Source organism: Protopterus annectens, chromosome 9.part0 (assembly GCF_019279795.1).
Source record: "Protopterus annectens isolate FY-2018-M chromosome 9.part0, PAN1.0, whole genome shotgun sequence".
NCBI lineage: Eukaryota > Metazoa > Chordata > Ceratodontiformes > Protopteridae > Protopterus > Protopterus annectens.
In genome coordinates, this window is record NC_056743.1 from 1,270,168,878 (window position 1) to 1,270,184,666 (window position 15,789).

The 15,789-nt window shown below is 38.2% G+C and overlaps 1 protein-coding gene across 1 annotated transcript in view; it reads left to right on the forward strand.

The window, feature by feature from the left end:
• The window catches only part of KCNIP3 (potassium voltage-gated channel interacting protein 3), a 1,359,129-nt gene that overhangs the window by 1,310,321 nt on the left and 33,019 nt on the right, over positions 1-15,789 (forward strand). Inside the window, exons 6-7 of the mRNA XM_044084193.1 lie at positions 11,169-11,273; positions 11,358-11,420. Of these exons, the coding sequence (XP_043940128.1) occupies positions 11,169-11,273; positions 11,358-11,420 (168 nt within the window). The remainder of the gene's footprint in view (positions 1-11,168; positions 11,274-11,357; positions 11,421-15,789) is intronic.

Genomic DNA, 15,789 nt, shown 5'->3' on the forward strand with positions numbered 1-15,789 from the left:
GCACAAGACCAAGTGCTCTTAGTCTTTCAGAATATCTCAGACTTCCACTCTTATATAAGTCCTTAATGTGTTTGGACCAAAATACATTTTAAATATAAAATTGCAGCTATTTTTATTTTTTTAAATCAAGAATCAACTTAATGAGCTAAACGAAGTGTTGGAAGACCATCAATACTATTTCCAAATGGTTGTCTAAGGCTATTACCATTTGTTATAATCAGCATAAGAAGACTTTTCCAGCGGGGTCAAGGCCCAGTCTACCAGAACCTTGGCTTCATCTTTGGCTTTTGAAAAGGATTGAATTCTAGAAGTATTCTAGAAGCTGCTACTTGGTCTTCTTTCCATACTTTTACAAAGCACTATAAGTCTGATTTCTGCTCAAGGTCCAGATCAATATCATAAACATAGTACAGTTGTGTAAGCAAATTTAGCATAACAGTAGATGTTTGAATGATCACTGCTGCAGTAGCCACTCCCTCCCTCCATCCCCTTGTTTTTTGGTATTTTTTTTTCTTTAAATCAGAATGTGGACATTTATTTTTTATTGTTCCTAGTATTGTCCCTTCAGGAGTAAGCTTCCCCATGTCTGTTGGCAGGAAAGCAAACCTGTCTTTCAGATATCTCAGACTGAGCTGCTTGACAGTTTGGGCATGTGGAAGATGCCCTAAAGCTTTGGAAGCTGGACAGCTGTTATATCCTTGGCAGGATATAACCCATATAGTTAAGGATACTGCTGCAGTGATCATTCAAACATTTACTGGTACATTATGGTTACTTATACAACTGTACTTTCCAGACATCCTTGTAGCCATGCTTGGAGGACAGACAAATTCTCACCCCCTTGGAAAGGAATGTTCCTTTGTACATTTCACCCTTTCAACTGATTCATGAGGTACTTCTGAAAGTTCAAAGAGAAATGCCAAAGATCATTGTGTTGTCCCCCCTTGGCCCTGGCAATCTTGGTTCTCCTTGTTCATGGTATTATTCAAGGGCAATTACCACAGACTTCTAAGCATGCTTTATCTGTGTACACAGTCTCAGGGTGACTGGTACATCCCAATTTGGAGAAACTTTAATTGACAGCCTGGATAATTCAGTCTTGACTCCATTTAGGTGCTTGTTTCTTGAGGATGTGCTGCATGTGTCATAGGAGACTAGAAATCCTGCCACTAGACAATCTTATGTTTAGAAATGGATGGGCTTTTCTAATTGCTGCCTAACTAGAAACAGAGAGTCAACTGAGGATAATATCCCTCTGTTCTTGAAATAGTTGTGCGAGCTACTTCAAGATGTCTAATCATATGTGTACATTAAGGTCCATTTACTGGCCATCTCTCTGCATGTGGATCCTCTTCTTTCTTCTTCTCTTTTAGTAAAACACCTCAGGAATGGAGTATTGCATATGAGATCCCTCGTAAGCAAATTCCTTCTTCATGGAACCTAAATTATGTTCTTGAAATATTAACCTTACCACTGTTTGAAACAGCAGTTCATGCTGATTTCAAGTTCTTAACATGTAAGTGTTTTGCTTATTGTTCTGACATTTGCAATGTGAGTTTTTGAGCTGCAGGCTGCCATGGTGGGACAACCTTACCTGATTTTCCATAGGGGCATGATTCTATTACATACTAATCCTTATTCCATACAGAAAGTGGTCTCAGAATTCACTCTCAATCACTCTATTAATCTTCCTGTGTTCTTCCCAGAACCTAAGATTAAGGGAAAGAGGATACTTTATACCTGGGACCTTGAATGCGCATTGGCAGCTCAGGTACTACCTTGGCAGAACAAAGCCTTTTCTGGGGAAAGAAAGGTCAGTCTGTCTATATGCAATCCATTGCACATTGGTTGTCCTTTGGTATTGTTTTTTTTCTGTTACACCTGTGATGATGGGAGTTGTTGCCATCTGTACCCGAAGAAGTAAGACAGTGCATGTGTGGCATATGCCATCATGGGTGGCTGAAGTTTTGTAAATAATCTTGTGTCATTTGACTGTCACATTGATTTGTAGAGATGCTTGTATTAAAAATGTATTTGTAAAAGTTGATTATGTTAAAAATGCTGCAACAGAATCTTAACAGAGTTCTGAATGAGTATTGTGCCAGATTCAGGGGACAAGATATGATGTCATTCTACAACCAGCTAAAGAACAGAACTCTGGCAGCAGCAGTTTGTTGTTTGTTTTGTTTTTCTTTGGAATCTGATATATAAGATCTATGTCAGTTATCATAGTTCAGTTGAGATCAGTTATACCGTTCAGTGTGTAGATCACCTTGCCTTGTGAAACTGAGCATCTCAGCAGTACATCTTGCCTTGTGAAACTGAGTGCGTTATCTAGGGAAAATGTCCTCTTTTTCAGTTAGGGAAAGTACAGTGAGATTAGTTTAGTATTACTTTCATTTTTTTTTGCATTTGTGAGATTCTATCCAACTGTGTTAATTTTATATTCCCTGTGACTGAAAACTTTATTGTTTATTGTAACTAAATAATATGTATTCTGCTGTTCTCTATTTTACTATCCATTATTAAATATTTTTATACCTTTTCATTGTGACTGGTCTTTTAGAGAATACTTTCAACTGATACTTTACAACTTTCAACTGATAACTTGTTCTTCCTACTGCTTTACTAATACCTGTCTGTATCCTCTCTCTCTCTCTCTCTCTCTCTCACACACACACACACCTCCTGCTCTCCTTGCACTCAAATCTTACTATCCCTTAGTCCCTCAAATTCCCCTACTTTCCCCTTCACTCTGAGCTCTCCAACTTATTCTATACCCTCTCAGTACCTGATTATTGGGTTTTAATACCATCTAACCTTTTTATTTATTTCTTCTCTCCATGATTTTTTCTCTCCGGGTAGTCCACTCAATCTTGACTTCCTCCTCACTGATAGCCTGCCAGACTTTTTATGAAAAATAAGTAACATCAAATCCTCAAATGTCACTCCAGAAGGGAATCACATCTCACCTCCTGCCTGGCGCTTCAAACTATTACCTGCACTACTTCTATTTCAAAGTTTATGTATGTACAAACTGTATTGTATGTTTAAGTCTCAAGTTGTATCACCTTTCTAACTGGAAACTTGTTTTCTCTTCTAACCCAACAGTCCCTTGTACAGCACCACAGTCCTTCTACAGTTCCTCCTAACTTAAGCTATCAAGTCTCTTCTATTTATGCCCTATCCTTCCATCTTTATCTCTGTTTCTACTGCACTATTTAAGTGCTTACTCTTTGTGTCTATCGTCCTATTACCTACTCTGCTTCTCTTTCTCCTGTTGGGTCTGCCGCATCTCTACCCCTCCACACTCTACCATCACTGTCCATACCTCCTCTAGTCTCTTCTCTAATTCCCCTCTATCACTGTTTTTGTCTTTCTCTGTTATCCTACTTTTCCACCTCACCTTGTGGTTTCTCTCCAACAACCTACCTGCATTTTTGATTGTTTTTCTAAGCCAGTCTCCACCTTGCCTAGGCCAGCCCGCTGCGCTTGGGCTCACTCCACTCCCCTACCTTGCCCCATTCCCACTCATCCCTAAATCAATTACATTAACACTTATCAAGACCCTTCCCGTCTAAATCCAGTAACCAATCAACTCCACCCCAACCATCTTATCTCTTCCCTCATCACTAACACCCTTACTGTTTCCTCAGCCCTTGCCTAGGTACATCTAATTAAATACAACCGCTCCTCACAAAATATTCCTAACTTACTACTGCTACTGATTTCTTACTTCCTCTCCCACAGTTCTCTACCCAATCCACTATGTCTCATACCAGTTCTCCTCTCCCTCTTCTCTTCTCTCTGGACGCATGTTTCTGTATTCTATCTCACTTAACATCACTACATATTTCCTTCACACTTCTCAGGTCTTGTATAACTTACACTGAATCCTCACCTCTCACTCTAGTTACTCTGACATGTCCCCCAGCCTATTCACACCAAACACACTACTGTATGCTAAATATAAGTTACTTCCTCTAGGAAAAGTTACCCTAAACAATATACCTCTCAACAACTGCCAGAAAAAAATTTGGCCACCTCTGAACTATCCTCATATGCAATCCAAGTTAAGCTAGTCTGGAGACATCCACTCAAACCCAAGACCTGACCATCCCACTTTCAGCCCTTCCAACTCATATAAAACATTTAATATTACAACCCTCAACCTGCAAAGTGTAAGAAATAAAATACCAGAATTCCATGCCTGGATAACACCAAATAAGCCGGACGTAATAGCAGCAATTGAAACTTGGTTGAAACCATACATAGAAGACACTGAATTCCTTCCCCCAGGCTACAGTTGTCTAAGGGCTGACAGACCACACAAAAGAGAAGAAGGACGTATCGCCATACTCTACCAAAGTACCTACTCAATTGTTCCTTATTTCAACCTAATTCCAAAATTTTCCACAACAGGGATACTAATATCATTCTTAAGATTGAATAATTCCAAGACTCTCTGTATCACAGCCATATATATTCCCTCAGGTGATAACATTTCCCTTCTAGAAGACATGTTTGCCTGGATAACAAACAATATAAAAAAATGAAACAATTACCCTTTCAACACTTATTTCATCAATACAATATCGAGCCTCACAACAACCTTTCCCCCAAATCAGTAGTGACAGTAACTCCCACCCTCCAAAGCCCAACTCACAAAATGCTATCTCCTCCACCCACCTTTTTCTTCTCTCCTATAACCACCCTTATTATCAAAAAACTGCTTATCAAACTGAAACCATGCTCTAACGCACCAGACAACCTACCCCCAGAATACCTTCAGACGTCTGCTAAAGCCATTGCCTATCCAGTCAGCATACTCATCAACAGATCTATCCAGGAGACATACATACCTACTATCTGGAAAAAAAATCTTTCATTCTACCCCTTCACAAAGGTGGCAACAACACAGATATTTCAAACTTTAGACCTATTCCTATTCTCTCTCCCTTTCTAAAATCGTGGAGAAAACCGATAAATAACTTCTCAGCTATCTACTTCAAAACCAGCTTCTTTCCCCAACTCAGCATGGTTTCAGGCCAGTTCACAGCACAACTACTGCACTTATATCATTCTTGGATACAGTCAGTTGATCTTGAGATATCGGCAGACTCGTATCTTCTCTATTTCTTGACCTCTCTAAAGCCTTCAATACTATTTCCCACCCTCTGCTACTCACCAAACTCTCAAACCTAGGTATCTCCCATTCGACCTTAGATTGGTTTACCAGCTACTTAAATAACAGACAACAGTATACTAAATGACAAAACTATTTCTCTCCTTTCCTTGAAACATCTACAGGTGTCCCCCAAGACTCTGTATTAGGCCCCCTACTCTTCAGTATTTTCATCAATGATTTCCACTCCAATCTTATTAATGGTACATTAGTTCAATATGCAGATGACTCTACCATAATCTGCTCTGCTAACTCTATTACTGAACTCCTGCATACAACCCAGAATGCTTTCAACTCCACTGAAACATGGATGACAGATAACCTTTCTCTAACCCCCCCAAAAAAAAAACAAACTGCTGTTATTCACCCCCAAGAAAATTATCTCCATAAATAAGACTGAATTCATCATATACTCTCAAAACAAGACCACCATATAAGTAGTACCTCATACAAAACAGTCTTAAAAGTACACAGTGGGTATGGGTGGTAACCCAGAAACTATGAAAACCAAATAACCACTCAAAAAAGCACCAAACCAACAGCAAAAAGAATAAAATCCAGTTGAATAAAAAGATAAATCCAGTAGAATAAAAGAATTTAATAGTATATTCCACACAAACGGTAAACGGTCCAACAATTAAGTACACAAGGCAGTACAGATAAGCGCTTTCGCCTGTCTCAATACAGACTTTATCAAATCTAACAATGCTTGTAGCCATTACAGTTTAAATAGTGCTACCAATTAACCTACCAAGTATTTAAAAATACAGTATCCTAATAAATGAATAATAATGCACAAAAAGTAAAACATGTAAAAAATATATTTAAAAAAATTATTACAAATTAGCAGCTCTCTCCACCAAAATAGGTTTCAGAGACAAATTTGTCATGAGTTTAAACAAAGCTGCCATTTCAACTCACTTTTTTCTACTTGGTTGCCCCAATTACCCCCTCTAGGATTCTTAGGAACAACTTCTAAAATGCCAAATCTGAAGCCTGTGAAACCTACACAAGTAAGAGAATGTTTACAATGAGCATTATTTAAATTTTTAGTGTTAATTGTATATATGTGTTTGTAAATTCTCTTCTTGAGGGACCTCTCTGTCTTCCCTATATAACAGGCATTGCAAACACTAAGGTAAACAAGTCCACAAGTGTTGCAATTACCCCCAGCTAACATAACCCTAGAAGGAGGATCCCCCACCTCCATATCCAATGCTTTAACCACATATGTACAATAGTTGCATCTTCCACATGGTCTCGTACCCCTTTCATCTCTCCTAACAATCGGGTGTTCAAAAAGAATTTCAGGTTGTTACCAACTTTATGGGTGAAAGTCGGACCTCTCCCCAGAGAACTGACAACTTCACTATTACATTCCAAAGTCACCCAGTTTCTACTGAGTACATTTCTCACCTTGTGACCAAATGAGCCAAACTGAGTCATCATGGAATTAGAATAACCCGACTTAGTATAAGGACTGTTAACTGTGGACAGTGTGTCACAGTGGGATCTTAATGTCACCTCAGACTGTTCCTAAGAATCCCAGAGGGGGTAATTGGGGCAACCAAGTAGACAAAAGTGAGTTGAAATGGCAGCTTCATTTAAACTCATGTCAACCACCTGGGTTGAATGAGCATTTGTCTCTGAAACCTATTTTGGTGGAGAGAGCTGCTAATTTGTAATAATTTTTTTAAATATATTTTTTTACATGTTTTATTTTTTGTGCATTATCATTCATTTATTAGGATACTGTATTTTTAAATACTTGGTAGGTTAATTGGTAGCACTATTTAAACTATAATGGCTACAAGCATGGTTAGATTTGATAAAGTCTGCATTGAGACAGACGAAAGCGCTTATCTGTACTGCCTTGTGTACTTCATTGTTGGACCATTTACTGTTTGTGTGGAATATACTATTAAATCCTTTTAATCTACTGGATTTATCTTTTTATTCAACTGGATTTTATTCTTTTTGCTGTTGGTTTGGTGCTTTTTTTGAGTGGTTATTTGGTTTTCATAGTACTTCATACAAAACTACCAGGAGTCATCTTAGATGAAAACCTTACTTTTGATCTCCATGTCCAAATCTCTATCAAAAAGACACACCAAAAACTAGGATCCCTCTACAGACATAAAGATTTTCTTAACTGCTCTTCCAAACAGACTGTTGCTCATACCTTCCTCCTCTCCTCGCTCTTATATGGTGCCCCACTCCTCACCAATATCCAGTTATCCCTACAAAATAAGCTAGAGTCCTGTACAATAAAGTTGGAAAGAAATCGATGATGTGGCCATTCGCTGAATTGGATGTTCGACACATATGTGTCGATGAAAAGGTTTTCGACATTCTGTACACCTTTGAGTTTATAATATAGACCCGAACTGGATGCAATTTTTAAATCCAGAGCAGACTTCACAACGACCATTCCCCAGGTGGTCCTGGACCCATATTCTTCCTCCTCCCTGTTGAGTAAGCTTTGGGAACCTACCCATATACCAGTAAGGCAGTGTGTTTGTTGAACATTGTACTGTGGTATACATTCAACTTAACTTTAATAGTTCATAGAACACACTGCCTTACTGGCAGTACCTACCCACCATTCTTCTTTTGTTGCATGAATATAGTTGGTTGTGGGAGTTGCTGTTGTGTTTTGGTTCAGCCATCTTTTTTGTTTTGTGTGTGTGTGTCTGTGGTTTTTGGTTTGGAACAGTGGGTGTTTGTAAAGCTTGTGTTTCCATCTGCTGTAACTGTTGGACCCTAGAAAACTGAAAGGGTTCTGTCTGTGAGTGTGAAGGGGTCTTCTGGTACTAGCAGGTGATTTGTTCTTCACCCTCTCAGAAAGGCAGTGGGAGGAGCTTTGACAGACTGCCAGACATACAGTAGTAGAACACTGCTACCCATATGTCATTAAGACAGAGTGTTCTAAGAACATCTACTGTTACAGGTAAGTGGAATGTATGCAACTGTATTTTCCATGCCTGGACCCCCTTTGTAAAGTGGTAAGATGATGGCTTCCATTAATTTGGAGGATGCAGAAACTGTCCTGAAAGTTTTTACCTATTGGGAATGTTATAGGCACAGCTAGGATGGCAGCAGCTAGGAAAATTAGTTTAGGCTGGCTATCAGCTGCAGCTGTAGAGCCTGTGACTATGATACAAAAATGATTCACTATCACTTCTCTTCCTGAAGTTAAAAGTTACACACAGACAACTGGTACAAACAGGAGTGTTATTCAAGCCACTAATGCATGTTTAGTCTGGGATGGCATGTTGCAAGGAGTGTTTGATCATCTCTGCAAGTGTTGAATTTGTGAGATAAAGATAATTTTGTGATGGAGCCTGTACATGCCGTGATGAGAAAATTAATACCATTCTAGAAATCTTTCATTAATTGGAGACTGATTTGCATGCTATGAAAGTTTTTTTTACTGTCTTACCTTCTGTTGGCAGACATTCCTGTGCTCATTTTAAGTACCAATTGCAGACACAAGCATATTCATTAGGTTTTGCCTCCCAATGCAACCTTCTGTTATTTCATGAGCCATGCAAGGAAAAGATGTACATTTACCCTAAAACTTTTAAAAAGTACAGGTATGTTTTTATTCCTGGCAAGGAATTACTAAAGTACTGAAATACCAAACCACACTTATTAATATAATCCAAGTCAGTAGTTCTGTAGAATAGTGACACTGTACTTGCTAGTAGTGTGTCACAGGTAGTGACACCATGCATCTCACTGGTAACGTAAATATGTGACACACACCCCCCCCCCCCACAGTAATACTTTTTACTAGTGACACAGCTCCAATCAGTGATGTTTACACTAATGGCTCCATTCCTGTTAATGGTGACACACTTAAGTGGCACCCATCATGATACATAGTCCAATGCTGCCATTCTTAACAATGATACTGCATACTACTGATAGTAGTGCTATCACTTACAGAGCACTCTCACTGGTATCACTTCTATTTTGGGTGCTACAAACTTGCAACACTAGTGATAACTTTCTAGCCTGGAAATGCCTTGTTGGTGCCATCCCTGTTATTCTCAGTCTGTGTTCATCATATAATTTCTAGCAGTGCTACACACTCTTGTAACATCATTCCTAACAGTGTTAGGTCACACTGATTATACTGTTCACTGGAGTCACATCACATATCGGTAGAATAATCTTTGTCAGTGTAGGGTCAAACTTAGTGGCAGTAGTTCTCACAAACTGTTCCACTGTCAAGTTACACTTGGTGACATCCTCATATTTAGTAGTGCAGAGGATGGCAAAACAGCCATCAATTTCTTGGTCACGTATACAGACATTGTTCCTGACAGTATTGCTGTTCACTAGTGACAACACCCTTCTCAGTGCCAGGACTTACACAGTGGCATGAGCCCTTCCATGTTAGTGGTGTTGTATGCTGATGATGTGATGTGGTTGGAAGTGGAAGTGCACACTAGCTATGCCATGAATGCCACTACCAGGTTACACTTAATAATGCATAACTGGTGTCCCAATGGCACACTAATGTCATTCTTGTTGGTGCGGGGCCACACATAATGGAACTGCCCCTGTCAGTGATGACTTATTTTAGTGACACTGTGTCTCTTAGAACTGTTATACAGCACTGGCATCCTACCTGCCAGCAACAGGGTACACTAATAGCACCAGGGAGAAATTTCTTGCAATGGAGTAGTACACTAGTGATGTCATACCTGCCATTAAGTTGCATTTAGAATAACTATATAAACATATAGTTTACTATACTAGTTATACTACATTCCTGTAATATGTGGTATATACTAGTGCTATCAATCCTATAATCATAAATGAGCAAACATTGGTGACCCTATTCCTACATGTGATATGTGCATCATCGCCAGGTCATATGTAGTCTGTGGAATTATGCATCTGCACCATGATCTTTACTTATGTCAAGTTATACTAGTCACAATCCCTCTATCAGTACCACTGTACACTAGTGACAGTATCCTTGCCACAGCCACCAAAATGTAGCACATTTCTTTCACTATCTAAAGGATTGTATTAGTAACACAATACAGCATTGTAAGTAGTAGAACCAGAGTGTGACAAAGCAATATATTGTATTGTAGTGAATCAGGGTAGTCCTTCAAATATCTGTAATCCTCTGCAGTCAGATTCTTGTTAATAATGTCATGAGTTCTGTGGATAACACAGAACACTGACAAACAGTACAGAATAAAATTATTATTTATTTGAATTTGTTTGCCAGAGTAGAACATTGATCACAGTGGACCACTTTGAGTCTTAGCCCGAGGTACAAAGAAATAAATGACGAAGAATACAATGTACTGCACTGAACGCAACATAAATAAACGGAATAAAAGTAAGCATGCATAGTAAGACAAATCACCACTGCATCATATTTTATGTGTGCATGCAAAAAATGGCTGAGGAAAAAGCAATACTAGATGTGCTTCTATATTTTCATGATGTACAACAAAGAAAAAAAGGAATATGGGTGAGGGAAGGGAGGAAAGAGGAAAAGTGGATAAGGGGTAGTGAAATAAGAGTAGGAAGCAAAATACAGAGTATGAACTCCAACTCCTCAGGCAGAGTTTGGCAAATTGTCCATATCAGAATGGAAAACTTGAAATGCATAATGCTGAAGTTCTAACACCAATCAGAGAAACCTAATTTTAGCAAGTCACTTAATCTCATGTTCAGCTCTGAAACTCTATAAAAGAAATTTTGGAGATAGATTGCATCTCGGCATCTCACTTATGCTTTGCTAAGTTAAAAGTTAGCTGTTCCCTGGTATATACATCTTACAACAGATATTAATCTGGCACTAGCTGAAAGTTTCCAGAAATCTGAAATGTTAGATATTATGTTTCAACTTTTGCAAACATTCCAGTATATGGCCTGCTGAATGCAGCAGGCGCTGAATTTTTGGTTCTCTTTCCCGCCTACATATCATACTTATTTTCATTCAATGCAGGAAATGCTAGCGATTGTGACGTCTATTTATGACATGATGGGAAGATATACATATCCATCTGTACGGGAGGATGCCCCTCTGGAACACGTGGAGAAATTCTTTCAGGTAATCTTCTCTAAAGAATAAAAACATATTGATAAGCATTTTTAAGATAGAAATAAGGCATGTATGTTTGTTTATTTATTCCAGAAGATGGACAGAAACCAAGACGGTGTAGTGACTTTTGACGAGTTCATGGAGACATGCCAAAAGGTAAGTTGTGACTGTTCTTGGTTTCCCATCCGGTAGGAGCAAATATTAAAGTGCAAGTAAAAAAGGGCCTCCGGAGAATCACTTTCTACAGTAAGATACAGTTGAAGTAAAAATTGAATAATTCATGATGCTTTGCATTCACATAATAAAAATTATTATAGCAGGAAGAGTAATGAGGTCTTAGCATGTCCCAACTAAAGCGGATTTTATTAGGGATCTGTTCTGTAAACTCATTTGTTTTGTTTTATATTTTACTCACTTATGAACTAAATAAGGCCCACCAGGCACAACTGTCTCTTTTCTGGACAACCAGTGAGCACTGATCTGATACAGTCATTTGCTCACAGTTACATGGTAATCAAACTTAAGATAACAGGATGAAAATAACCAGGCCTCTGGTACACAGGGAAAAAGCACTGACTGCACCCCAGATGACCAATGTTCTGTTAGCAGCATGAGCACTGGAGGGACTAAACATGGGAAGATGAGAGTGAGCATCCAATGCCAGCTTGCCCATATTGGGGAGGGGGAGGGAAGGAGGAAGGGAGACAGTTTGACTCACTGCAGTTGATGTCACCTGCAGAAGTATAGTTGTATCACCTGCAGAGTGGTGTGCCACTTAGTTGGGAGGTTGCAAATACTCAGAAGCATGCATATACCTTCTCCTCAAAGACAGCTGTGGTAGAGCTTGCAAGCTGCTAAGGAGGTAGAGTTAGGACAGTTTGCGTAATTTGCAATTGGACCACTCCCTAACAACTGACTCTCCCCTCTACTGGCTCTTGCCCTGAAGGAGGAACAAGTGGGTCAGTTGGGTGCAAGAAGGGGATCAATTGGGTTGATCCTGTGGACAAAAAAAGATAGGATGAAATAGATTCCCATGGTTGAACAGCCAAAATCTTGGGCACAAGTGACTGAAAGTGATCATTCAAATTCTGACTTAAAAGGGCAGGTTATTTCCTAAAGCAAGTTATTTTGCAGGTGGACACCCCCCATCCCACATCCTGCTGCCTGGAGGGGGGGGGGGCAGCCACAACATTAATTTAATTATTAAAAATTTAATTCAAATAAACATTTTTCCTATTTTCCTGTCATGTTGTGTTGCATTTGCATGCGTCTGCTTACTGCTTTGGAAGTAGATGCACACAGACACAGCACACATGCAAGATTTTATTTTCGAAGTGAAGCCTTCCTTCTATTTGAATGGATATACTCAGGTATGGACAATTTAGTGGGAGACTTGCTTTCCAAAGAAAAGCAATGTGCTTACTGACTAACTTGCAGCAGATAGCGGGGACTTTTCCATTGCATGGGTGTGAAATACCTTTGTTATAGAGGGCAGTTTACTTACTTAATTAGTTCCTTAAAACCTTTTTTAAAAGCCAGACCATTGAAGCACTAGAAGAATTATATTTCTTTAAGTATTTTATTTCATTTTACGTATCTGTTTTATACACCTTGTTTTTACCCTGAGTCGTTCGTATTCTTTTTGTTTAGATTTTAAATATTGTTTCTATAAAAGTAGAAAGTTGCTAGAATGACAGATTTTGCATTATTATATTTTCTGAAGGACATGAAGTCAGAAACTCATTTTTTTTTTTTTAAATTACCTAGGTCTTTTATATATATGTATAGTAATGTTTTAACCATTTATTAGTTTATTAATGCATATTTATTTATGTTTTTATGTATATTTACATTTACGTATATTTAATGTTACACATTTATAAGCATTGGAACATGTGACTACTGGATTGTCAGCTGACTTTATTGCATCTTCTATATAAGCTTTAGTATGTTAAACTACTGTGTCTGATGAAGCAACTAGTGTAGCTGTGAAAGCGCTAACCATTTTTATTTTTTCTATTTTTGGTTTGAATAAATGTATGTTTGTGTGTTAACTTGGTGCATTTTATTTCATTTTACTAACTTAATTAACTTGTGCATGCTCAAACCTTTTACCTCAGCTATAGCTGACAAGAGCCTTAATCCTCTATACCAACTACCAGTTGGTTAAAATGTTCGAATTTGGTACTTTTGTCATTTACTGGTTCACACGTTTTTTTGATTGCTTAATGGAAAAAATACTCAAAACTACAAATTTAAAATGCACTCTAATAAATGATCCTGCATTTATCAAAAAATACATTAAATCAAGATGGTGAATCAAACAACATATGTATTTTTGCATGGTCCTAAAAATGTATGCAGGGGTCCAGGGTTTGAAAAGAGCTTAGGGACCAAGGTACACTAAATCTGCCATTGGCTGGGTGTATTTTCAATGAATGTGAGTTTGAGTTTCAATACATTTTCAATGAATGTAAGTTTCAATGCATTATCAATAAATCTAAACTTCAATGCATTTTCAATGATGTGAGCTTTAAGGGAACAGAAGTTTATTTTGCTCATGATAAGTCTGTTTTTAATATGCAGCTGTTTGTTTAGCAAATGGTCATTAGTGTTTGCGCTATAAAAACTGTAAGTCATGTTAGTAAGTATAACATGTAGCACACTCACCTTTGGTGGAGAAAGATATGGGTTCTACTTCCACAACACGTAAATGGATTGCTGACACGGCCGTGTAGTATAAGGGGGTGCTGCAATTCTGAGTGTGTCATGTTTGGATGAGATGTTAAACTGAGGCTCCATCTGCCTGCATTGATTGTAGGTGCTGTGAGATCTTTTACATCCACCTGAGCTATTGAGAATAGTAGGGAGAACTTACCCAATGCCCTGGTCAAATTTCGCTATCGAAAAGAGAAGGGGGAAGTTCCCCAATGTCCTGGACAAACTTTCCCCAGGGGCTCTGAGGCTACTAGCCTAGTGGGATTAACATAGTAAACAAATGATAAATAAATTAAACGTTTTAAATTTAAATCCACATCTCTGTCTTCATTTAAGAAGTAAAGAAGAAAATAGTATGCAGACTAACAGGAACAGTGTTTATGGTAATTAGGTAGGGAGACAATGGGACACCGGAATGGCTGAGGGGGGCTTGGTTCATTGCCCTGCATAGGGCCCCATTTGACCATGATTCAGTGCTGATTGTTGATATGGTAGGTTTGCAAGAGTTTCTGTTTTCCAGACTGTTAGGTTCTACATTTTCGGTCCTCAGTTTTAGATCATTATCTTTCTCCCAGGCACTTCCATGATTAAGTCTGCCTCCGAAAATGGGCTACTACATTACATGGTCACCTGGTTAACAACTATATAAAGTAGTAGAACTGTAGCATGATGCAATCCATACAGAGATAGGTGGTTAGTAATAACACAACATGAGGTATCTGGAGATTAAGGTGAGGGATACTTGATAGCTTCTTTCAGTGACTATGCAAATCTTATGATATGGCTTCTAAACTTTGATAGAGCAACTCAGTTTGACAGGCTGTCAAACCAATTTTACTAACAGACATGTTATTTGTCATTTTAATTACTACTGCTGCTTCCATATGGGAAGCTGCAGCTTGCCATTCAATAGCTATATAAAACTATAACTAGGCTAAACATGACACAGCACAGTTCTGTTGAAAGCACTGTGAATATATATTTTTTACAGTAACAGCGGCATTTCAACTCCTCTGAAACTCTGCCCATCAGGTCATAGTATTTGCTTCTATATTTTAGATAAGATGAGCAGCAACAAGAATTTTATAAATTATAAATTATAGAATGTATTTCTAAGAAATAGCTTCAGCTGTTAAAATTCCTTTATTGTGCTAGCTTGCACCCATGTGCAAATAACATATTGGTTTGCCCAGCAGATGTTACTGTCATGCATCAGATGCACACAGTAGGAATATACTATGCCCTGCCTAAACCTGAAATTCTCCAATAGCATATTTAGTTCAGGACTAAGCTGTGCCAAATGATGTGTTGTTGTTCCCATGTTGACTTACAAAATGATTGTTAGTTTTTAGCTATCCTCTGAGTTAGATGCCTTGCTGTAGAGAAGCATGTGATTATTTTAAGGTAATTATTTTAGTTGGTAGTTTACAGTTTCAAGCTTTCAGTTTTAAGTAATTTTATTCTTTGTGACATTACGCATCGGCTGGTAGTAAAAAATGCTAAGAAAAAATGATCCAATGAAATGATGGCAGTACGACCATGATAAGTATTATTTCTCTGTTATTTGTAGCTCTAACACATGAATGCAGTTTTTATACTGATCTGTGCATCTATTGCCATGACCAATAATTGTTAGTTGTTTCACCAATCTAATACAGATATAAGTGTTAGTTCTCCCAGTAGCATAACAACCTAACAATAAAGAGTTTGTTTGGCACTGGCTGTCCTAAGGACAACATCAAGACTATGGAAAGCAAGGAAAATGCTCCAAGTTTGATTTAAATAACACCAAGGAAAGTATCTGTCA